General features: G+C 41.4%; 1 protein-coding gene across 1 annotated transcript; it reads left to right on the forward strand.

Annotated features, from left to right (window-relative positions):
- The first annotated feature begins 10,150 nt into the window (after positions 1–10,150).
- LOC142204540 (carboxypeptidase A2-like) lies at positions 10,151–21,418 on the forward strand. The gene is made up of 11 exons (XM_075275858.1): positions 10,151–10,215; positions 10,848–10,989; positions 11,134–11,268; positions 11,604–11,702; positions 12,176–12,277; positions 12,464–12,562; positions 14,316–14,426; positions 15,370–15,460; positions 17,264–17,463; positions 18,421–18,505; positions 21,164–21,418. Exons 1-11 carry the CDS (start codon positions 10,151–10,153, stop codon positions 21,349–21,351), a joined length of 1,317 nt encoding a protein of 438 aa, XP_075131959.1. The 3' UTR covers positions 21,352–21,418.
- Positions 21,419–26,673: the final 5,255 nt, after the last annotated feature.

Below are 26,673 nucleotides of genomic sequence, written 5' to 3' on the forward strand. Positions count from 1 at the left end.
CTAAGCCTGAAGTGATGACATCAGAGTCATGTGACTGAAGAGTACGGGAAGGGGCGGGGCTTAGCACAGCGTCTACTAGACAAGCAGTGGTGGGAGTGACCGGCTGATACCAGGACTGGGATGTGTCCTGGAATAACGTGTGTGAGGGCAGGAGCGCAGCTGGTAGTATGGGAGTGAAGACCAGCCAGTTATTAAAGGGTTTATTTACGGATTTAAAGGGCGGTCACATAATACATTCTGGCCTCGATATTGCTGGTACATGCAGTGCTTCATTACAGGACAACCACTGAAAACCTTGTCTATTGACCTGAACTCAATGGAAAATAAAAGTCACTGGCTCCAAATTCTTCAGCCCTACCCCCTCCAAATTAAATAGGTTATCTGCTTTCTAAGACTGATAATCCTTTGGATAGGTCATCAATATTAGACCTGCGAGGGTCCTACATCAGGGACCCCTGCAGGTCATCTGTTCCAGGGCACAGCAGCTCCTGGTAATGTTTACATGGCGGTAGCCTCACTGCTCACTTGCTGTACAAAGTGTAGTGCTGACTTTAGGTACTGCTGTAGAAAAGTGAGAAAAAAAATCCAGCTCCACTCCTTAAGTCCCTTTTGTTAAAACGTAGCATTTATTTTTACATTTGTTTAAAAAAAATCCAGTGTATGTTACAGGCATGATTGCTCTTAGATCAACTCCATGTTCCCAAAGAAAAGCCAGCTGACGCGTTTCAAGGACAGGCACGTCCCCTTAATCGTAGCCTAACTTCGTTCTCCCTTCGGTTGCTATAAATACCCTTCCCATGATTGTGGACACATGAGGTGTCCCGGAAATACAAACAAATGGGAAAGGAAATTGAACCTGTATCAATTAAACACATATCAAAGACAATAACATTTAAAAACAAACAACAACAAAACAATGAGAACAATGAACATGATATATATAAATACAAAGTTGCAAGTAAATCCCATGTTAACCATAACAATTGTACGTGCACAATAAAAGGCCCATTTAGACAGAATTACGTAAGGTAAGTATGTGTACTACAGCTAACATATATATATATATATATATATATATATATATATATATATATATATATATATATATACACTCACCACCCACTTTATTAGGTACACCATGCTAGTAACGGGTTGGACCCCCTTTTGCCTTCAGAACTGCCTCAATTCTTCGTGGCATAGATTCAACAAGGTGCTGGAAGCATTCCTCAGAGATTTTGGTCCATATTGACATGATGGCATCACACAGTTGCCGTAGATTTGTCGGCTGCACATCCATGATGCGAATCTCCCGTTCCACCACATCCCAAAGATGCTCTATTGGATTGAGATCTGGTGACTGTGGAGGCCATTGGAGTACAGTGAACTCATTGTCATGTTCAAGAAACCAGTCTGAGATGATTCCAGCTTTATGACATGGCGCATTATCCTGCTGAAAGTAGCCATCAGATGTTGGGTACATTGTGGTCATAAAGGGATGGGCATGGTCAGCAACAATACTCAGGTAGGCTTTGGCGTTGCAACGATGCTCAATTGGTACCAAGGGGCCCAAAGAGTGCCAAGAAAATATTCCCCACACCATGACACCACCACCAGCAGCCTGAACCGTTGATACAAGGCAGGATGGATCCATGCTTTCATGTTGTTGACGCCAAATTCTGACCCTACCATCCGAATGTCGCAGCAGAAATCGAGACTCATCAGACCAGGCAACGTTTTTCCAATCTTCAATTGTCCAATTTCGATGAGCTTGTGCAAATTGTAGCTTCAGTTTCCTGTTCTTAGCTGAAAGGAGTGGCACCCGGTGTGGTCTTCTGCTGCTGTAGCCCATCTGCCTCAAAGTTCGACGTACTGTGCATTCAGAGATGCTCTTCTGGCTACCTTGGTTGTAACGGGTGGCTATTTGAGTCACTGTTGCCTTTCTATCAGCTCGAACCAGTCTGGCCATTCTCCTCTGGCATCAACAACGCATTTCCGCCCACAGAACTGCCGCTCACTGGATGTTTTTTCTTTTTCGGACCATTCTCTGTAAACCCTAGAGATGGTTGTGCGTGAAGATCCCAGTAGATCAGCAGTTTCTGAAATACTCAGACCAGCCCTTCTGGCACCAACAACCATGCCACGTTCAAAGGCACTCAAATCACCTTTCTTCCCCATACTGATGCTCGGTTTGAACTGCAGGAGATTGTCTTGACCATGTCTACATGCCTAAATGCACTGAGTTGCCGCCATGCCGCCATGGCTGATTAGAAATTAAGTGTTAACGAGCAGTTGGACAGGTGTACCTAATAAAGTGGCCGGTGAGTGTATATATATATATATATATATATATATATATATATATCTCATATATTATGTTATAATATATATATATATATATATATATATATATTATTATTGTTATATATATTATATATATAACATAATATATGTTATATATATATGTTAGCTGTAGTACACATACTTACCTTACGTAATTGGAGGAGAAGCCTCAGGTATAGGAATATCCCAACTGTGGCTATTTAGATAAACACATGAATATATTCGACCTAGAATAAAAAGAGACTGTTCGGGAAGCAGTGTACACGTATCCGAAGTTTCATAGAGATAAGTCATATAATAGCTCTTCATTTTAGAATGTATGCACTGAAATAAAGATCGCGGAATTTGGATTGTCCACTGTCAGCTTCCGTTCCTTTTCCCATGTGCAGGGATTATTTTTAATGCTAGGATTATTCTCTGTCCGTACATGAGCATAGCACTCCAATTGATAAGATCGAGATATCCCGATAAGGACGACATAAAGAATATTTAGGTAGGTAGCAATCAGGGTATTGATTTATGTTTACATATTTTCTTGTTGTAGAGCGAGCTTGAGTGTGATGTCCGGGAGCTGTGTACTGTATATTCATTTTGGATTAGGGAATTTAGGTATGAAATCACTATGTAATACCCGAGGGGGTTCCATTTGTGTATAACTTCTGTCTAAATGGGCCTTTTATTGTGCACGTACAATTGTTATGGTTAACATGGGATTTACTTGCAACTTTGTATTTATATACAGTCCTATGAAAAAGTTTGGGCACCCCTATGAATCTGAATCATTTTTAGTTCTAAATATTTTGGTGTTTGCAGCAGCTATTTCAATTTGATATATCTAATAACTGATGGACACAGTAATATTTCAGGATTGAAATGAGGTTTATTGTACTAACAGAAAATGTGCAATATGCATTAAACCACAATTTGACCGGTGCAAAAGTATGGGCACCCTTATCATTTTATTGATTTGAATACTCCTAACTACTTTTTACTGACTTACTGAAGCACAAAATTGGTTTTGTAACCTCAGTGAGCTTTGAACTTCATAGCTAGGTGTATCCAATCATGAGAAAAGGTATTTAAGGTGGCCAATTGCAAGTTGTTCTACTATTTGAATCTCCTCTGAAGAGTGGTATCATGGGCTACTCAAAACAACTCTCAAATGATCTGGAAACAAAGATTGTTCAACATAGTTGTTCAGCGGAAGGATACAAAAAGCTGTCTCAGAGATTTAACCTGTCAGTTTCCACTGTGAGGAACATAGTAAGGAAATGGAAGACCACAGGGACAGTTCTTGTTAAGCCCAGAAGTAGCAGGCCAAGAAAAATATCAGAAAGGCAGAGAAGAAGAATGGTGAGAACAGTCAAGGACAATCCACAGACCACCTCCAAAGAGCTGCAGCATCATCTTGCTGAAGATGGTTTCACTGTGCATCGGTTAACAATACAGCGCACTTTGCACAAGGAGAAGCTGTATGGAAGAGTGATGAGAAAGAAGCCGTTTCTGCATGCACGCCACAAACAGAGTCGCCTGAGGTAAGCAAAAGGACATTTGGACAAGCCAGCTTCATTTTGGAAGAAGGTCCTGTGGACTGATGAAACAAAGATTGAGTTGTTTGGTTATACAAAAAGGCGTCATGCATGGCGTCCAAAAAAAACAGCATTCCAAGAAAAACACTTGCTACCCACTGTAAAATTTGGTGGAGGTTCCATCATGCTTTGGGGCTGTGTGGCCAATGCCGGCATCGGGAATCTTGTTAAAGTTGAGGGTCGCATGGATTCCACTCAGTATCAGCAGATTCTTGAGAATAATGTTCAAGAATCAGTGACGAAGTTGAAGTTACGCCGGGGATGGATATTTCAGCAAGACAATGATCCAAAACACCGCTCCAAATCGACTCAGGCATTCATGCAGAGGAACAATTACAATGTTCTGGAATGGCCATCCCAGTCCCCAGACCTGAATATCATTGAACATCTGTGGGATGATTTGAAGCGGGCTGTCCATGCTCGGCGACCATCAAACTTAACTGAACTTGAATTGTTTTGTAAAGAGGAATGGTCCAAAATCCCTTCATCCAGGATCCAGGAACTGATTAAAAGCTACAGGAAGCGACTAGAGGCTGTTGTCTTTGCAAAAGGAGAATCTACTAAACATTAATGTCACTTTTCTGTTGAGGTGTCCATACTTTTGCACCGGTCAAATTTTGGTTTCATGCATATTGCACATTTTCTGTTAGTACAATAAACCTCATTTCAATCCTGAAATATTACTGTGTCCATCAGTTATTAGATATATCAAACTGAAATGGCTGTTATAAACACCAAAATATTTAGAACTAAAAATGATTAAGATTAATAGGGGTGCCCAAACTTTTTCATAGGACTGTATATCATGTTCATTGTTCTCATTGTTTTGTTGTTTTGTTTGTTTTTAAATGTTATTGTCTTTGATATGTGTTTACTTGATACAGGTTCAATTTCCTTTCCCATTTGTTTGTATTTCCGGGACACCTCATGTGTCCACAATCATGGGAAGGGTATTTATAGCAACCGAAGGGAGAACGAAGTTAGGCTACGATTAAGAGGACGTGCCTGTCCTTGAAACGCGTCAGCTGGCTTTTCTTTTGGGAACATGGAGTTGATCTAAGAGCAATCATGCCTGTAACATACACTGGATGAATGAATACAGCGCCACCTCCACCTTCTTCAGCAACGGCCTCTTGTATCATCTTCTTCCGGTGCGCGGGGGGGGTCAAAATTCAACGCGTGCGCAAGTCGGCTCTGCCAGAGCCGACTTCACATGCGGGCAGCCATTTTTTGTGGCTGCTTACGTGAGCAGGCGCAGTACGCTCTGTACTCGACAGTACTATAGGAGCATACTGCGCCTGCTCGCGTATGCGGCCACAAAAAATGGCCGCTCGCATGTTAAATCGGCTCTGGCAGGGCCGACTTGCGCATGCGTTGAATTTTTACCCCCGCGCGCCAGAAGAAGACAAAAGAAGAGGCCGTTGCTGAAGAAGATGGAGGTGTCGCTGGAGAGAGCCCCCAGTGCTGTTTGAGCGCTGGGGCTCACCCCAGTGCTGTGAGAGAACTAATTTGCATACCGACAAAAAATGGGATTTCAAGCGAACGGTGGCACGGAGAAGACATCGAAAGGTAGAAGAAGAATAGCCTTTCTTAAGGCTATTCTGACGTGTTAGTGAGAAAAAAATTAGTTTGAATGATAGGATCCCTTTAATCTCATTCTTGAGGTGCGTCAGGCCCACCCTTTTGACACCATTCTTGAGATCTCGCTTCGCCTTCTGCCCTGAAAGGTTACTTTCCTGGTGGCCATTAATTTCACCCACAGGGTCTCTGAACTGGCTGCCCTGTCCCAGATGCCTCCTTTTCTTGTTCTCCACAAGGACAAGGTTGTCCTTCATCCACCATCTTCTTTTTTGCCTAAGGTGTTTTTTTCCTTCCACATGAGTGAGAACATTGTGTTACCACCTTCTGCCCGCATGAGCACTCTCATCTTTACCTGATGTGGTCCGCGCGATCAGTGTCTATTTGTCTATTCTGTCACTGGCTCCTTCCATCATTCAGACACCTTGTTTGTTCTCCTTGTGGGCCCTCGCCAGGGCCTGGCTGCTTCCAACGCTTCCATCTCCAGAAGGATTCGGTCTGCTGTCAGGGATCCCTACTGGCTCAAGAATAGAACGCCTCCTCTCTTGATGCAACTGCTCATTCCAGAGAACTGTAGCAACCTCCTGGGCTGTTCAGCTTCCTCCACCCAGGTCTGCAAAACTGCCACCTGGGTGTTTGTCCACACTTTTACCAGGTTCTACCAGATCCACTCTGTGGCCTCTGCCTCAGGATAAGGTTCTGAAAGCCTTTGTATGCTAAATTAATGTCATGTCATGTTCCCACCCTCTGTCATGGCTTTAGGAAATCCCATGGTGCTGTGTCCTAGAGGCAAAGCCAACATCATTTGCTATTCCTCATGACAGCCTCCTAGTGGCCACATCTTTACCCATGGTGGTGTGTCCCCAATCAATACAATGAAAAAAGGATTTTACAGCGAGAACAAAAATCAATTGCCATTGCTCAAAAGAGGTAGGCCTTGCACTGCTCCTCCTATGTAAAATAAGCCCTCATGCATACCTCCCAACCGTCCCGATTTCCACGGGACAGTCCCGATTTGGGTGACATGTCCCGCGGTCCCGGTTGGAGGGAGGTATGTCCCGATTTCAACTCAGATCTGTGTCCAGAGGACGCAGATCTGAGTTGAACACATATGCGGCTGAAGCAAGGAGCTGACACAGGTCAGCTCCTCGCTTCGCCGCTGCCCGCCTCTCTCCCTGACACATGCGGCTGAAGCTGCTCGCGTGCTCGCTTCGCCGCTGCGTCTCTCGCTGACACATGCGGCTGAAGCGAGGAGCTGACCTGTGTCAGCTCCTCGCTTCGCTGCTGCCGCCGGCTCCTGGCTTGTAGACGCGATGTACAAGTCAGGAGCCAGCGGCAGCAGCGAAGCGAGGAGCTGACACAGGTCAGCTCCTCGCTTCAGCCGCATGTGTCAGCGAGAGAGAGACGCAGCGGTGAAGCGAGCACGCGAGCAGCTTCAGCCGCATGTGTCAGGGAGAGAGGCGGGCAGCGGCGAAGCGAGGAGCTGACCTGTGTCAGCTCCTTCCTTCAGCCGCATGTGTCAGCGAGAGAGGCGGGCAGAGAGCGGCGAGGGAGCGGAGGAGAAGGTAAGTTTAATGTGGAGGTGGAACGTGAATCTGGGGCAGATGAAGGAGAGGACGGCATGACACTGGGGGCAGAGATGGAGAGGACATGAATCTGAGGGCAGAGATGGGGGACATGAAACTGGGGGCAGAGATGGGGGACATGAATCTGGGGGCAGAGATGGAGAGGACATGAATTTGGGGGCAGAGATGGAGGGACATGAATCTGGGGGCAGAGATGTGGGACATGAATCTGGGGGCAGAGATGTGGGGACATGAATCTGGGGGCAGAGATGGAGAGGACATGAATCTGGGGGCAGAGATGTAGAGGACAAGAATCTGGGGGCAGAGATGGAGGGACATGAATCTGGGGGCAGAGATTGGGGGACATGAATCTGGGGGCAGAGATGGAGGGACAGGAATCTGGGGGCAGAGATGTGGGACATGAATCTGGGGGCAGAGATGTGGGGACATGAATCTGGGGGCAGATATGGAGGGACATGAATCTGGGGGCAGAGATGGAGTGGACATGAAACTGGGGGCAGAGATCTGGGGACATGAATCGGGGGACAGAGATGGAGGGACATGAATCTGGGGGCAGAGATGGAGGGACATGAATCTGGGGGCAGAGATGGGGGACATGAATCTGGGGACAGAGATGTGGGGACATGAATCTGGGGGCAGAGATGGAGAGGACATGAATCTGAGGCAGAGATGGGGGACATGAATCTGGGGACAGAGATGGGGACAGAGATGGGGACATGAATCTGGGGGCAGAGATGGGGGACATGAATCTGGGGGCAGAGATGTGGGACATGAATCTGGGGGCAGAGATGTGGGGACATGAATCTGGGGGCAGAGATGGAGAGGACATGAAACTGGGGGCAGATGAAGGGTGTATATGAAACTGGGGGAGAGATAGAGGGGGGACATATAATTTACGGGTGACTGTAGGAGGATTATACTGTGTGCGGCACATGAAAAATTAACGAGTGGGTGGAGTCAACACAAAAGTGGGCGGGGCTAAATACGCGCGCCACACATTTTGTCCCTCTTTCAGTTCTTCAAAAGTTGGGAGGTAAATATTTTGGTATTTGCAACAGCCATTTCAGTTTGATATATCTAATAACTGATGGACACAGTAATATTTCAGGATTGAAATGAGGTTTATTGTACTAACAGAAAATGCGCAATATGCATTAAACCAAAATTTGACCGGTGCAAAAGTATGGGCACCTCAACAGAAAAGTGACATTAATATTTAGTACATCCTCCTTTTGCAAAGATAACAGCCTCTAGTCCCTTCCTGTAGCTTTTAATCAGTTCCTGGATCCTGGATAAAGGTATTTTGGACAAACAATTCAAGTTCAGTTAAGTTAGATGGTCGCCGAGCATGGACAGCCCGCTTCTAATCATCCCACAGATGTTCAATGATATTCAGGTCTGGGGACTGGGATGGCCATTCCAGAACATTGTAATTGTTCCTCTGCATGAATGCCTGAGTCGATTTGGAGCGGTGTTTTGGATCATTGTCTTGCTGAAATATCCATCCCCGGCGTAACTTCAACTTCGTCACTGATTCTTGAACATTATTCTCAAGAATCTGCTGATACTGAGTGGAATCCATGCGACCCTCAACTTTAACAAGATTCCCGATGCCGGCATTGGCCACACAGCCCCAAAGCATGATGGAACCTCCACCAAATTTTACAGTGGGTAGCATGTGTTTTTCTTGGAATGCTGTTTCTTTTTGGACGCCATGCATAACGCCTTTTTTTATAACCAAACAACTCAATTTTTGTTTCCAAAATGAAGCTGCCTTGTCCAAATGTGCTTTTTCATACCTCAGGCAACTCTATTTGTGGCGTACGTGCAGAAACGGCTTCTTTCTCATCACTCTCCCATACAGCTTCTATTTGTGCAAAGTGCGCTGTATAGTTGACCGATGCACAGTGACACCATCTGCAGCAAGATGATGCTGCAGCTCTTTGGAGGTGGTCTGTGGATTGTCCTTGACTGTTCTCACCATTCTTCTTCTCTGCCTTTCTGATATTTTTCTTGGCCTGCCACTTCTGGGCTTAACAAGAACTGTCCCTGTGGTCTTCCATTTCCTTACTATGTTCCTCACAGTGGAAACTGACAGGTTAAATCTCTGAGACAGCTTTTTGTATCCTTCCGCTGAACAACTATGTTGAACAATCTTTGTTTTCAGATCATTTGAGAGTTGTTTTGAGTAGCCCATGATGCCACTCTTCAGAGGAGATTCAAATAGTAGAACAACTTGCAATTGGCCACCTTAAATACCTTTTCTCATGATTGGATACACCTGGCTATGAAGTTCAAAGCTCACTGAGGTTACAAAACCAATTTTGTGCTTCAGTAAGTCAGTAAAAAGTAGTTAGGAGTATTCAAATCAATAAAATGATAAGGGTGCCCATACTTTTGCACCGGTCAAATTTTGGTTTAATGCATAATGCGCATTTTCTGTTAGTACAATAAACCTCATTTCAATCCTGAAATATTACTGTGTCCATCAGTTATTAGATATATCAAACTGAAATGGCTGTTGCAAACACCAAAATATTTAGAACTAAAAATGATTAAGATTAATAGGGGTGCCCAAACTTTTTCATAGGACTGTAAAAACACGTTGCCTGAAATTATATAATAAATATGCAACTGCATTCTGATACTACCTCTTGCGTGTTTCGCACCACAGCTAAGCAGCGTTCATCCACCACAGACATTTTTCTCTTTATGTTCACTAGGAAGTGCAGACAGGTGGACACCTAGACAGCATCAGAACCAGAACTGCAGAACCTATATATGAGCACAAATGTTTTCTAAACTCTCCCTGTGTTAGTATAGCCATTGTTCATCTATAATTAAAATTCATAAGTAGCACATTTCAGGTATTTGTACATAAAAGGATAAGAGGAAAGGATAAGAAAACCAAGTGTTGAGCAATACACAAGCCTTATTTCGACAAGTTACCTTGAGCTAAACCTGACCATCTGCAGCTTCTCACTGGGTTAAAGTGCAGATATCCAATCAGTTCTTATAAATACCCTGCACTGAGTGTGGAAAAATTTCACTTTCACCATGAACCTCCTGTTGCTTCTCACTGCCCTAGTGGCAGGTGTACTCTGCGAAGAGACATTTATAGGGTAAGTTTAAAGTTGTGCTATTTAATGCCAACTTTAGAGAGTTTCCACCTGGTAATATTTAATCCTGTACTTTTCTTTGTTGTTGAACACATTTTAAGCCAATGAGATATTTTGTAAGTGTTGCGGTTCAGGAAATAACAGAAACCATGATGTTATTGTGAACAGAAGCATGTTTTGTATGCAAGAAATTATTGTATTTGTACTTTGCTGTATTATGTTGGGTTTTTACATTCAATTTTCATGCTTGATCTAAAATAATCTGGAGCCACTTTAATCTAGTTACTCAATGAAAACATATTTTAAAGGGAGTTTGTCAGCAGGAAAATCATTATCAAACTACTAACAGTACGTTGTAGGCTTCTACACCTTCCAAAGATGTCTTTCTTATTCTGCATTTCAGCTCCATCTTCATGAAAATAAGTGTTTTAGTCTTATGCAAATTAGTAGAAAAGGGCTTTAGGGGCGTTTCTTCTCCCACAAAGAAAATAAACACCCTATAGCCCTTTTTAGCTCATTTGCATACTAATAAAATGTAGATTTTTATGATAATGAAGCTGCAATGCAGAATAAGGATGGAATCTTTGGAAAGTGTAGAAGCAGCCCTATGAGGTACTGGCAGTAGTTTGATAGAGATTTTCTTGCAGACAGAATCCCTTTAATCATCATAATACAGACAAAACTGTCTTTTTCAGGGAGCAGGTGCTTAGGATCAAAGCAAACAATGTTGACCAAATACGTCAGTTGCAGGATCTGCAATCACTGGCACATCTCCAGGTATGGCTATTTTATTATTAACATGTATGTGGATCACCACTCATTGTTCCGATTAGAACTAGATTCTAGAAACCAGATTTGACTATCCACTTTCACGGTGAGTACACTATGTTATAATGAATATTTACATTTTTGTCTGTGCAGCTTGATTTCTGGACTGAACCTTCTAATCCAGAAAATCCAGTTGACGTCCGAGTTCCCTTTGAGAGTCTTCAGTCAGTGAAGATTTATCTGGAATCACGCAACATTGATTATTCCATAATGATAGAGGATCTACAGGTAAACTAGTAGTAGGTGATATATGATGATATATGAATGTAAGTAATACTTTGCAGCTTGTTTTTTTTTTGTTGTTTTTTTTTTTTGGGGGGGGGGGGGTTCTGTAACAGTGAACTTCAAGGTGTCTTCTTATAGTAGAGATCATTACATGGTGGACATAAAATCCATAAAAATGGTAGTACATCAGCATAAGGCTATAAGTATAAGTACTATAACATATTTTCTTCCTGGAGGACATGCATTGATTTAATAAAATTGTACTGTATGTTATTCATAGATGACAGTACATTGGATGTATTAAATTGTAATAAATTGCTGTTTTTATCATCTTGTAGGATTTGATTAATAAAGAAAAGGAGGAGATGGAAATCAATGAAAGGAAGGAACGCAACGCTGGTACTTTTAACTATGAGGCTTATCACACATTAGACAATGTAAGGAACATTATTTCATGACAGATTATAGTTTTCTGCAATGTATTATGCCATATTCAATATTAGCAATTAACTGTAAGAAAATATAATACTAAATATATATATATATATATATATATATATATATATATATACAGATGTAGCAGAGTTAACCAGAACTTTTGCAATTGATTAAACTTCTGCTGCATCATCTGATTACAAAAAAACAAGTAAAAGTAATAAAAAGTAATTGAAAAATGTTTTTTTTTCAATGACTTTATATTGGATTTTGTTGTTTTCTGTGATAAGATATTCTGCTGCAGCAGTTTAAGGCTAAGGGGGTGTTCATACTGTTAACATCTGTTGCTGTCTTCAATCATAGGATGACAGCAATGGACATTAAACTGTTGCAGAGAATGGATGCAGACTATATGTAAAGACTAGAACTTGTTTGTTTGTGTAGCTTTTATATATATATATATTTTTTATGACAGCTATACAAGGCCATTGATGCAATTGTTCTGGATTACAGAACAATTGTCAGCAAACAGCAGATTGGATCATCATATGAGGGACGTCCTCTGTATGTTCTTAAGGTAAGTGTTTTAAATATTATGATCAAATGTTTTCTCATATGCTACAATATGGTGTTTAGAAATGAGTAGATAGTGTAAAGTATCTGGAACAGTAGGCCAACATTGAACAAAAGTTCATTCAGATGAGAACTAAAAGACTGGGAGTTGTTATGGTTGTGTTACTTAAACTGCTTGTTAACATTACAGTTTAGCACTGGTGCTAATCGTCCTGGAATATGGATTGATGCTGGCATTCACTCCCGTGAATGGGTCACCCAAGCTACTGCTCTCTGGACTGCACACAAGGTAACTGTAGACAATATCAGCTTTCTGGATCGCTATTAGATTACATTTTCTATTAAATGTATTTCTGGTGGCTAACAAATGTCATTAGAAGTGATATCCATAGGTCAGTGGCATTCATTTGGTCTAAAAGAGCAAAATTAAAACCTGCTGTGAACTCAAAAGAATGCAGCAGCCTACTAAGTGAGGTTATCATTTGCATTAACAGAGAATCTTTATTTTTAGCTAAAACAGATGGATGAGAACATTGGCCCTTAAAGAGGACCTTTCATCAAATCGGGCACATGCAGTTTTATATACTGCTGGAAAGCTGACAGTGCGCTGAATTCAGCGCACTGTCGGCTTTCCCGATCCGTGCCCGGTGTAAAGGGCTATCGGTCCCGGGACCGTAGCGCTTTAGTGTCAGAAGGGCGTTTCTGACTGTTAGCCAGGAACGTCCTTCTGCCTCGCGGCGCCTATCGCGCTGTACTGTGGAGCGGGGAGGAACGCCCCCTCCCTCTGCTCACACAGCTCGTCCATAGACGAGTATTATAAGGAGAGGGAGGGGGCGTTCCTCCCCGCACCACTGTACAGCGCGATAAGTAGGGCCTGTTACTGGTTGGAGTAACTCCAGCTGGTAACAGCCTATTAAACCCCCCCAAAAAAACGCAGCAGTAACGGCTGTCGCCAAGGCCCCTAATGTCCTGGGCCCTGTGGCAGCTGCTACCCCTGCTACCCCGATAGTTAAGCCACTGGTGCAGTTAAAGCACACGGACCCCCATAGACTATAATGGGGTCTGTGTGCTTTTACAGCACAGCACAGCGCTTGCAATTGCTATTTTATTCTGTCCGGGGAGGTCTCCATGCAGACTTTAACCGGACGGAACACATAAGATAATGTGAACCGACCCTGAATCCGCCTCAAAATCAGCCTTCAAAAAAAAAGCCTCCCAATAGAGTTCTATTGGGAGGCTTTTTTTGGAGGCTTACTTTAAGGTGGATTCAGCGTCAAAATCAGCGCCAAAAATCTTTGTGTGCACTGATTCTTAGCACTGGACATCACAAACTGCTCCTCAAATCTAGCTTGGAGCCACCAGTAGTGGGTTAAAGAGCATCCAGTTGCAGTCCAGTTTATATTTTTATTAATATATTTTTACAATACTGAAGGTCTAGGGCAGTGAAAGAATTGCAGTCTGTGTTCCTGGTGGTTTAAGACAATGAAGAGATCAATGTCTGTATGTACAGTATAATGGTCTGTGCAATAAAAGTGTCAGCATCCCTGGTGATCTTCAGCAGCAAAGGGGCCAATATAAGGGTCCGTCCAAGTTTTAATAAGGAAGCTTTTCAAAAATGCGCTCTGCCACTTCATTCATTTCAGTGAGACTGCCAAATATAGCCAGGCCCTGTATTTAAACTATTTCCCGTAGTCCCATTGAAATAAATGAAATAATGGCACACATTTCTGACCAGTCACTGTGGTTTGTTCCCAACTGAAAGTTATTCCCTATCCTGTGGACTGGACAACCCCTTTAATGTCAGTATAACTAGTGGTCTAGAGCAGTGAACTGGTTAATTCCAGTATACCTGGGGGTCTAATGCAATGACAGCAGTAATGTGAGTATACCTGGTGCTCTAGGGTAGTAAAGAGATTAACTTCAGTATTTCAAGTAGTCTAGGGAAGTGAAAGGGTTATTGTTAATATTGTTGGTGATCAATGGAGGGTTAATATTGTATGTATTGTATACATTAATGGTAATTCTTAAATTTCTGTTTAAAGCTTGCTTTTGACTATGGAAAGGATGCATCTGTAACCTCTCTGTTGAACAGTTATGATGTATTTCTCTTGGTTGTGACAAATCCTGATGGATATGCTTTTACCCACTCAAGTGTAAGTATACAAGTGCCATTGTATGCATTATTATTATTATCCATTAACATAGTAATATAAGGTGTACATAGGATGATAAATTTATGGTTACATAAGAATGTTTTTCAAAATGGTTTTGATACATAGATGATGAACAATTTCGTTTGTAATGGTTAAAATATATACCCCCAAAAATACATTTGTTTGGGTATATAAAATAAACTTGGGGATCACAATAAAGTTGATCCATCCTTTATTTGTGATCCCAATATTTATAATAGTTACCATGTAAAAAATGGTTTACCACAACAGAATCGCAATTCCTCCTGGCTGTTAAAACAGCCAGCTCACTTACAAGCCCCCAAGCTCTACCTCCTCCCCAATACCTTGCTCTCCCATCCTCTATTCTTGTAATTTGGTTCCTAAAGTGCAAGTAAAAGTGTTATTCAGTTCTCTCTACTGTCTATACTGGCTTGTTATCAGACATCATCTCTGTCTGCTGTTCTTCACCATCTGGCCCTGAATCTGTGCTACCAAGCCTGACCTATTGCCTAACCTCTGACTATGCATGAATTCTGCAAGCCCTGACCTCTGCCTATACCCAAACTTCTCCCCTACCTCAGTTATTGGTGCTTTGCATCAATGTCTCTAGAACTGCCACATCAGCTGTCTCCTAGACCCGGATTACTCGACATAGCGACCTGGCGTCCTATGCAACAATTTCCACATTCCTATATAGAGGTTAAAGGGTGAAAACCAGGGACCATTTAGACAATGCCCTCAGGTTAGGTGATATAGTGAATCCACACCTGCTACTAGTCACAGCTTACATTATATAAATCGTAAAATAGATTATATATTTTGTTCATATTATGATTGTGATTTTACACTGTAATTACTAGCAAAGTTACTGGAAAAAGGTTAAAGTACAATGCTGTCTAAATGTAATTCTTTCTATTATCAGAACCGTATGTGGCGTAAAACCCGCTCCGTTAACAGTGGTAGCCGATGCATTGGTGTTGATCCCAACAGAAACTGGAATGCTGGTTTTGGGGGTAAGATCTCACAAACAGTTTATAGCAGTTTATGAGTGGCAGTGACCCAATAGCTATAGGGGTTGTAGCTGTTAGTAGGCCCTTAATCCAGGGACACACAGGAGTGGTTCCCTTACAGCGCCCTATTTAAGAAATCATCTCTAACAACATCCTGTATCTGTATTGACAAGTTAACTTTCACAGAGCCCCGCACACTTCATGAGGCCTGGTATTGTGTTTAGACAAGTTTATGTCTAAATACTAATAATAGCCCTTATATATACCCCCTTGTATTAATAATGCCCCTAATAGCCCTCATATAAATAACACTTGTTAACATATAAAGTGCCCCCCTCCTAACGACCCCTTAAAATACCTACAACTCGGCTAAAAAAAAAAAAAGTTATACTCACCCACTTTGGAGCCCTTGATGAAGCCGATGTCTCCTCTTCATCACCCAGGATAACCACGCACAGGACGTCTGGGTCTCAGCGTAGGAGGCGCATGACATCATAGTCTCTGTCTTCTCGATGTCTTGTAAACCGCAGTTGCTTGTGATTTACAAGACAGAGTCACAGATTTAGTTTTAACTAGAGCGATGTCTTGCAGACGCCGATTTAGTTAGCAGTGAAGCATAGATTAATGGTCTGGGGCAACCTAGGAGTAGGAGGGAAACCTAGGCTGAGTGCATCCCATCAGGTAAAGTTACCTGCAGAGCAATGTACCTGATGGGACACACACAGACCAGTGCCCCTCCTGATAGTGCCGCCTGAGGCGGCCGCCTCACTTCGGCTCATTAGAGGCGCACCCCTGCCTCCCACAGCTTAATAAATAGGTCTGTCCTCTGTGTGGAGATGGAGGATGAACATGGCCCTGTCTCTTATTATATACTTGTTCCAACCATGTCTGTTGTCTGTGTTATTACTCAGTTACAGTCCAGAAATACAGACAGTTTTGAGTGTGTACATAGGCAAGAACATGATTTAATCCTAATATGTCTTTCTGTTTTTAATTCATGGAGATTGCAGAGCCCCCATGTTTAAAAACATTGCTTTATGTGCTCTCGTCCTGAGCATGACTGCTGCTGGGCATAATGACTAGCCAATCCATAAGGAGCTGAGGGCTAATATGTGATATAATATATGCACCAGGAGCCACATGCTGCCCTCTACCAGGGAAAGTTTCCATTGTCCAGGGGTATATATTGCAGTTACATATGAATGCAGAATTTATGGGAGACGAACTTGAATTACAGCTGCCACATTCGGCAGCCCTCAACAAGGGAAAGCTCACATTGTCTAACGTTAGACCAGCTGAAAATCTCAAAGACATGTACGCCCACATCACTGTGCAACCATTAACATATAATAATTAAATTATATTTTTTCATGATATAACAGAAGCCTGACTTGGCCATGTGATTTTTGTCCACATCCTGGCCGCTTTATGTCTGGCCTTGCCCTATAGGAGAAGGCTCATAAAAATTTGGGTAGCGCATTAGAAATGTAGATGGTGCAAATAACATTGCCAAATTATCTGCTCTGTTCTGGTTTGACCTTATACCGCATGAGCCCAATACAGATTGCTTTGCTGTTTAGCCGGGTGAGGCAGGGGCTGCTCCAAACAGCTTATTTGCATATTGACGAAAACAGTGATATATTCACAAGGAGAAAACACTGTTTGATTCAGCTGACCCTAACCTATCTATTTACAGGGTCATGGGTTGATATGTTGGGTTCTGGTGACAGACTCCCTTTAAGAATTTTTTTTTTAAATGAACAAGTATATACTGTATATATTACTTTCCATTTTATTCCTTTGTAGGTCCAGGAGCCAGTTCAGACCCCTGCTCTGACTCATACTTTGGACCAAGAGCAGAGTCTGAAGTGGAAGTAAAGGCAGTTGCTAACTTTATTAGAGGACACGGCAAAATCAAAGGGTTCATAAGCATCCACAGCTACTCCCAGTATCTGCTTTTCCCCTATGGATATAAGTGTACCAACCCTGCTCACTTTACAGAACTTGTAAGTCAATTGTAAACTAAGAATCAAACTCATTATTTCACAATTCTCTGCCAGTTGTAACTGTCTGCCCTGGAACTCTATAGCAGATGGAGCCAGAAGCAGATGGCTCTATCCACTGTTTAGTGGCAGTTCTGAGTTATGACAGCCTGGCTCCCATTCCTGAGCTGGCCTGACATTATGATTTACCTATATCAAATGTCAGGAAGGAGTTAAAGATATTTTGTGGAGGAGGTACCGTAAATGTTTAAGGGGTTGCAGAGAAGGAAACAAAAACCTTGAAAGTCTTCAGTAGATGATACCTTTTTTAATGGCTAACTTATAATGATGACAGATAGCCATTAAAAAAGGTATCATCTACTGAAGACTTTCAAGTTTTTTATTTTTTTTATATTTCCTACCCACTGGCTAACACGGTACAAAAACAACATTTTCCTTATACGAGAAGGAAACAGTGATCTTATGTGCTGAGAGTGTAAGATTATAAAGATCTTTTAGAAAAGGACAACTCTGAAAACAAGGGTGACAGAATCACCAATTGCGTTTTTATTTGAGGATTAACTAGGAAATGTATCTGAATCAGAATATAGCGAAAGTAACATATTCTAATGGTAAGGGTATATCTAGATAAAATGGAAGAAGGCTGTATCCTCATTGGAGCTGTTGTTCGGCTTTTGTTGTTGGAAGAACTGAGGCAGTCAAACATAACCATAGTAAAAAACTGTCTTTTAATTCGGAAACCTTAGATTAAATAAATAATAAATTACTAATAAATTAAAGAAACCAGATTATATATTAATAAAACAAATAGGGAGGATGTCTGGGTTTGTGTGTTACTTTTGTAAAATCTTTGGTTTTGGAGGGAGGTTGTAAGTTCCATTGCGGTAAAAACAAATGTATCAAAGAATGTAATTGCATAGTGCTAAATAACTAAGACTTGTTGTGTCTGCATTCTTCTAGAACAACGTTGGCAATGCTGCTGCTAGTGCATTGAGCTCCTTGTATGGCACCCAGTATAAAGTTGGAACAATATGCTCCACTATTTGTAAGTATGCATGATAACATTGTTGTTACTTTAAAAGTGCTATTTATTGAGCCATTTTTTCATATTCTAGATCTGATAGCACAATAACTGATTGTTTATACTACTAGAACACTTACTAGAAGCTGCAGAAGCGCTCTTTTCCTCTGTGTCTTCCCCCATGTCCTTAGCCATATACAGTCCTATGAAAAAGTTTTGTTCTAAATATTTTGGTGTTTGCAACAGCCATTTCAGTTTGATATATCTAATAACTGATGGACACAGTAATATTTCAGGATTGAAATGAGGTTTATTGTACTAACAGAAAATGTGCAATATGCATTAAACCAAAATTTGACCGGTGCGAAAGTATGGGCACCCTTATCATTTTATTGATTTGAATTCCCCTAACTACTTTTTACTGACTTACTGAAGCACAAAATTGGTTTTGTAACCTCAGTGAGCTTTGACCTTCATAACCAGATGTATCCAATCATAAGAAAAGGTATTTAAGGTGGCCAATTGCAAGTTGTTCTCCTATTTGAATCTCCTCTGAAGAGTGGCATCATGGGCTACTCAAAACAACTCTCAAATGATCTGAAAACAAAGATTGTTCAACATAGTTGTTCAGGGGAAGCATACAAAAAGTTGTCTCAGAGATTTAACCTGTCAGTTTCCACTGTGAGGAACAAAGTAAGGAAATGGAAGACCACAGGGACAGTTCTTGTTAAGCCCAGAAGTGGCAGGCCAAGAAAAATATCAGAAAGGCAGAGAAGAAGAATGGTGAGAACAGTCAAGGACAATCCACAGACCACCTCCAAAGAGCTGCAGCATCATCTTGCTGCAGATGGTGTCACTGTGCATCGGTCAACTATACAGCGCACTTTGCACAAATAGAAGCTGTATGGGAGAGTGATGAGAAAGAAGCCGTTTCTGCACGTACGCCACAAATAGAGTTGCCTGAGGTATGAAAAAGCACATTTGGACAAGGCAGCTTCATTTTGGAAACAAAAATTGAGTTGTTTGGTTATAAAAAAAAGGCGTTATGCATGGCGTCCAAAAAGAAACAGCATTCCAAGAAAACCACATGCTACCCACTGTAAAATTTGGTGGAGGTTCCATCATGCTTTGGGGCTGTGTGGCCAATGCCGGCATCGGGAATCTTGTTAAAGTTGAGGGTCGCATGGATTCCACTCAGTATCAGCAGATTCTTGAGAATAATGTTCAAGAATCAGTGACGAAGTTGAAGTTACGCCGGGGATGGATATTTCAGCAAGACAATGATCCAAAACACCGCTCCAAATCCTCAGGCATTCATGCAGAGGAACAATTACAATGTTCTGGAATGGCCATCCCAGTCCCCAGACCTGAATATCATTGAACATCTGTGGGATGATTTGAAGCGGGCTGTCCATGCTCGGCGACCATCTAACTTAACTGAACTTGAATTGTTTGTCCAAAATACCTTTATCCAGGATCCAGGAACTGATTAAAATCTACAGGAAGCGACTAGAGGCTGTTATCTTTGCAAAAGGAGGATCTACTAAATATTAATGTCACTTTTCTGTTGAGGTGCCCATACTTTTGCACCGGTCAAATTTTGGTTTAATGCATATTGCTCATTTTCTGTTAGTACAATAAACCTCATTTCAATCCTGAAATATTACTGTGTCCATCAGTTATTAGATATATCAAACTGAAATGGCTGTTGCAAATACCAAAATATTTAGAACTAAAAATGATTAAGATTAATAGGGGTGCCCAAACTTTTTCATAGGACTGTATAGGCAATAGCTGTAACTGGTCTAAGTAAATTGATAACCCTTTTACCAGTAAGCTGAGAGTGGAAACGAAAAATGACAATGGATTCTGTCTGAAACATGTCTATAAATTGCATTACAGTAACACAATTAATTGCTATGCTATGAGGTGGTCACTATGTAGAGATTCGTATAGTTTCTATCTAAGGCACTTATATAAATTCCTATGAACTGAGCTCACACTAGTTGAGGTTAAAGGCATCTAGTGCTTTCACCTTACTATGTAAAAGAAAGCAGTGAATTTTATGCGTGCTGGAGAATATTTATCAATGTACCATTTTTCTAGTACACATACATTGAAAAATATGGTGTTTAGAACATTTACATTTAGAGTATTTACAGAGTTTTTGAGTAACTTTTTTTCTGACTTGTAACTATGTCACAAACAATACTGGAGTCAAACCACACTACATAAATGAATTTTACTATGGGACTCCATGATTTCTGTATATGACCTGTTATGGTTTGGGAAGAGTATAAAAATTAAGTGATGTATTGTCTTCTTCTGGAGTGCTGTGGGTATATCCTCTAAGAATAGTGTCTAGTCAATTCTTTATAATCCTCTGTTTATCCAAACATTAGTAGTCAGTATAAAGTCCAATTTCCAAGTCTTGGAGTTCTAGTGGCTTATTAAATATCCCTGACAATGTTGTAGCATTCACTAGTAATCAATTGGCTAACTAGCTGTCCTTCAATGGTCTGAGATTTAGTTTTCAACCTCTGGCAATCAAGAGTGTATGTTGTTATTCGATGTGTGTGGTACATTATTCATCTCTGATACATCTGTCATACTGTATGTTATTACTGTAATTTATGATGTATTATCTTATGAGTTAATATAACTATTGGTTTCTTGCTGCAGATCAAGCTAGTGGTGGAAGTATTGACTGGACCTATGACATTGGAATAAAATACTCATTTGCCTTTGAACTTAGAGACACAGGACGTTATGGTTTTCTGCTTCCAGCCACTCAAATCTTACCAACAGCACAGGAGACCTGGTTGGGACTGAAAAAGATTCTGGAGCACATAAGAGACAACCCTTATTAAACATGCTATAGCAATGTGAACCAGAGTCTATATTACAATAAAATATATCTTTCTCAGTTTTGAAAAACCTTCTACTTGTTATCTTTTATTTTACAGATTTTATTTAATTTTTCATATGCTAGGACTAGAATTATGCACTATGAAATACAGATAATATTGCAACTTTTAAACCAGCATACTAAAATAATTTTGTACAAATATAGAATATTCATGAACAATAGAGTTCATATAACTGCTGTGAGGGTGGGAACCTAGAGGGCCTGTTACAGCAACCAAAAAAAGGGTTGAAAAGGACCTTGACCACACCCATATATGAGAAAGGGGCCCAACTCCAGAGAGAGTGCACACAGTGGAGAGTGCTGCTGGTGACCTGAAGGAGCAGGTGGACTGTGGATGAGTTGGAGACAGACAGGTGGTCTGTCCTAAGATCCTAAGAACAGTGGCATAACTACCGGGGTAGCAGCTGCCACAGGGCCGGAGTTACACCAGCTGGTAATGGGCCCTATTTATTTACCGATCTTGACGAGGGGGGGGGGGGGAATCGGTTGATGGGGTCTTCGGCGTTGGTTCCAGGGGGGGGGGGGCATGTCAATGGTTCGCCAGGGGGCCTGCCATTCCTAGTTATGCCACTGCTTAAGAGGACTGGAATCCAGAAGGGAGTTGGTTAAGCTCAGTATGAGCCAGACTGCTGAGAAGAAACCTCAGGAAAGTATCTTGCCCTCAGCAGTCAGGGTGCAAGAAGTGAGGTATTGCCTTGTGTTTGGGCTAGGCTGGTTTGTTATTTTTGTTCCTATTATCACTTACAAGCTGAATAAAGCCATTTTTTTTGGATTGGCATTATCTAGTATGCTGTTTATTGGGTACCCAGCACCACCATCACCTCTGTTAAGTCCAGGAAACCACTGCCTTTGATGCTAAATTACCCCAATTGTCACATTACCTATAATGTTATCTTCGCCTTATTTAAAGGGGTTTCCAGCCCCAAATTAATTTTTTCATACTGATGACTTATCCACAGTGTAGGGCATTAATATGTGATCTGTTGTGGTCTGACGCCCGGGCGAAACATAGATCATCTATTGCAGCAGTCATAGGCTGCATTCACATGGAGTAAACGCTGGCGTTTTTTGTGTGTTTTTTGCACATAGCGCCGCGTTTACGCCGCGTAGCGTCGCGTTAACGCCGCGTATACGCCGCGTTAACGCCGCGCTATTTAGCGGTGGCGTTGCCCGGCGTTAACGCGGCGTATACGCGGCGTTAACGCGGCGCTATGTGCAAAAAACACACAAAAAACTCCAGCGTTTACTCCATGTGAATGCAGCCATAGTGTGCTGGAAGCTGCTAGAGGACAGGGAGTGTGTGCAGAGCTGCCCTTATTCATGTAATATAGAAAAAAATAGAGAAAAACTTAGGGTGGGCACTCACCAATCAGTAGACGGCATAGTCTTCTTTAGATAAAAATAACACAGGTCAACAAAAAAAAAAAATTTTACTGGTGTCCAAAATATTTTAATGAATTTGGGGTATTTTTGGGGTGCTGATTCTGAATATGCTATCAGTTTTGCCAGATTGGCTCAAGTTTTTGAGATTTTTGGTATCTTATTTATAGCACTTGTTGGTAAATGCGACGCATCATCTCATTAATTTCTTTGGATTAGTACTTGAACTGAGCAGTTCTCAATATAGTTTTTTGTTAATTAGTGTTCTAAAAGTTTGTTCATAGCTTGATTTTTGCACTAACTTTATGTTGTTGTCTGTTTTCCAGTGAAAAGCATGAACTCATCAAGAAGAAGTTGTCTTAACGATCCAGACTCATTGTGTTACATTTGTGGTGAATATACACTGCAAAAACATAGAAGAAACATAACAGACTTCATAAAAAAAAGTGTATTTGGCCTATTTTGGGGTTATGCTTGCAGTGTATATTCACCACAAATGTAACAGAATGAGTCTGGATCGTTAAGACAACTTCTTCTTGATCAGTTCATGCTTTTCACTGGAAAACAGACAACATAATGTTAGTGCAAAAATCAAGCTATGAACAGACTTTTAGAACACTAATTAACAAAAAACTATATTGAGAACTGCTCAGTTCAACTACTAATCCAAAGAAATTAATGAGATGATGCGTCGCATTTACCAACAAGTGCTATAAATAAGATACCAAAAATCTCAAAAACTTGAGCCAATCTGGCAAAACTGATGACATATTCAGAATCAGCACCCCAAAGTTACCCTAAATTCGTTGAAATATCTTTGGCCCCAAAAATGCTGTTGACCTGTGTAATAAGTCTTTATTGAAGTATATAAAACAAGTCCTCAGGGAGGGAGAGATAGCATTAAAGGCAAAAAAAAGGTCAACAGCCGTTTCGCGTTGTACCAGACGCTTTTTCAAGCCTAGTATGCAATCTAGGCTTGCATACTATTGCATCTATTTTTTTTTCTACATTATACACTGTTGTTCCTGGGTGTGTTAGCACCACCTGTTTTCAGTAGTTCCGATCTATTAGATTACTCCAGTAAAGTTGTCTACATGTCTACACGACCACACTTTTGGAACTGGCTGTGCCGTCTACTTTTCGCTTTCTCCAAGTTTTTCCTTATTCATGTAATAGTGTGGCACAGCCGCCCTTTCCACCGCTTTTGGGTTTATAAAAAGTGGCAAACCGGTCAAAAAACAGCCTTGTGCCAAAACTGCACCATTTTTGTGCCAGAAAGCTGCCATGACTATTTTAGTAAATTCCCCCATTACTCTTCTGGTAGCTGCTACAGCTGCAGAGATATTTATGGTGTTCTTTAAGCTACAGATATCACTGTAATGTGAAGTGGGAGGGTACTGGATCGTGGAGAACACTCTCTTGAAACGCATTCTCCACTACCCAGACATTGCCTATTTGAAAATTCAGTGATGTCAGTACCTGAATTAAAGTACCCCACATGGCTGGAGACTTACTCTCCAAACCCAGCCCAATGGCCTGTGATTGGCCAGGTCTGTACCAAGCCTTACCTGAGTGAGGGGTAGCCAACAGTGGGGATAAACCAAACAATGAGATAAACACAAAATGGAAGCTGCAAACATATAATAACGTACAATATACATTTATACAACCAGAGGCGCATAAATTAAAAGACAGTGTAAGCAATGTCACTCTGGAATACTACACAGCCACCACATGGATCTGTAAAACTTATAGAAGACGAGGCTCGGACTGGCCCACAGGTGGACAGGTGAATCACCAAGAGTTAGGTGGACCCCCAGCTTCCCTTGGCATGGCATAGCACACACATTGTACTTCATACAGATACCCCTACACATCTCAACTAAGCTTTGTGTCAGTACAATATACAGGGTAGCTTATTTAAAAAAAAAATATATACCCAGTTTGTTTTCTATGCTGCAGACACACTGGTTGGCTCAGATGACATCTAGATGCAGAATTAGGCCAACCAGTTTCCTTCTGCCCTGGGCCCTATCTTCTCAATCACACTGCATGGTCCTCAATCACTAATCATCTTGCAGAGTCTTTCTGCTGTTTGACATTTGATGCTGTATCAGAATCTAGCTCTGGATGACAGATCTATGAGGACCCTAATTCAACGCATGAACCAGTCAGAAGACCACTGACAGAGTCCCCAAGATAGATGCAATGAGGCAAGGACCAGGCAGTAAGCTACTACTGAAAAATAAAATATATGTAGGCAACATTTTAGGAGTTTATGAACAAGTGTTAGGTAATATTTTTATGTAGCGGCATAGTGAGCCCCCAGAATGAAATCTACCGGTGGGCCCTAGCCAACCCAATCTGACACTATACAAGACTGTTTTAGGAACATTCAGAAAATCATGCACACTTGTACACAGTGTGGACAATATTATTGTCTGTTTACTTTCATTAGTCATTTCTAGATTTAGCATTACTGCTATTCATTATTGCCATTCCTATGTCTATTAGCTTTCTGCATGTCAGTACTTCCTGCTCCCATCTTCACACAGTAGGAAATTACTTCTCAACCTAAATGACATTTCCAGGTATGTTCTGCATGTCAAGATCTGACCAGGATGTAGACACCAGTCAGGTAAGTGTTGGAAAGATGGCAGTGAGGTGTGTCATGCTTTTAAATTTTTTATTTTAGCTCATTCTGTCCCTTTGCTCTACAATTTTATTCTGCTGTAAGACCCCTTTAAATCCCTAATTCTATTTGTTTTATAGCCAAGTGAATTAAATAAATAATGTCTTCCTTCCTTATCAGTATGATGTGGTACAACAAACATTAAGTCAGGTATTCAATCTTACCAAACAGCTTTATCGCTGGTCCTAAAGGGATCACAGCAGCTGTGGCTATTTTCACGACTTCACAATAGTAAGGCCTTATTCACACAACTGGAAAGATGGCCGTGTCTCACATGATTTCAATGTATATATTCACATGACTGTTTTTTTGATGGTCTGTTTTAAAGGACTGTCAAAAAATTAAAATAGCAGAGGTCATGTATGTATGAAAAACTTGGCATATTTGAGAAATAATGGTAGTTTCTAAAACAGGGAGGGAGAGTCATCATTTCCTCTATGCCACAAAACTGGGCCAAGACCTAATCCCCAGCTGAGGCTGATTTTATAAAACTCATGCTAGTTTCCTGGAGTGAGGTAGAATGGAAATTTACTCCAATTCTCACCTTGGATAAATTCCCATTATGGTGCCAGGACCTCCGACATATTTATGAAGAGGCCACAGCTGTAGCTATAACTGCTCTCTCCACTATTCTAAGAGGATCTTTCGCCACCTCCATCAGTTTTAGTTTTTAGGCACTGATTCTGGCACAGTTGGAATTTTTTCTCTAGCCTCCACCATTCTCGAGCAACTATTGCAGTTAGTCTTGGTGTTTGATATGCTATTTAAGCTCTGTAATGTCAAAAGGGCAGTGCCAGGCGGGCATAGCCTTTGTCAGAGTTCAAAATTACAACCCTTGTTTTCTCTTGCTTGATACCACCCTTCTGACAGTACATAACCTAAATAGTATATGAGGCACCAAAACTAACAGCACTGATTGCTTGGGAATGGTATAGGCTAAAGAAAAAATTCCAGCTGTGCTGGAATCAGTGGAGTAGCGCCTATTAATGAGCTGGACTTGTCAGAGGTGTTTAAAGGTCCTTTTTAATGTATTCATGGTCAGACCAGACAACCTTAAAGAGGACCTTTCACCACTTTTGGGCACATGCAGTGTTATATACTGCCAGAAAGCCGACAGTGCGCTGATTTCAGCGCACTGTCGGCTTTCCCGATCTGTGCCCGGTGTAAAGAGCTTACGGTGCCGGTACCGTA

This window comes from Leptodactylus fuscus, chromosome 5 (assembly GCF_031893055.1).
Source record: "Leptodactylus fuscus isolate aLepFus1 chromosome 5, aLepFus1.hap2, whole genome shotgun sequence".
NCBI lineage: Eukaryota > Metazoa > Chordata > Amphibia > Anura > Leptodactylidae > Leptodactylus > Leptodactylus fuscus.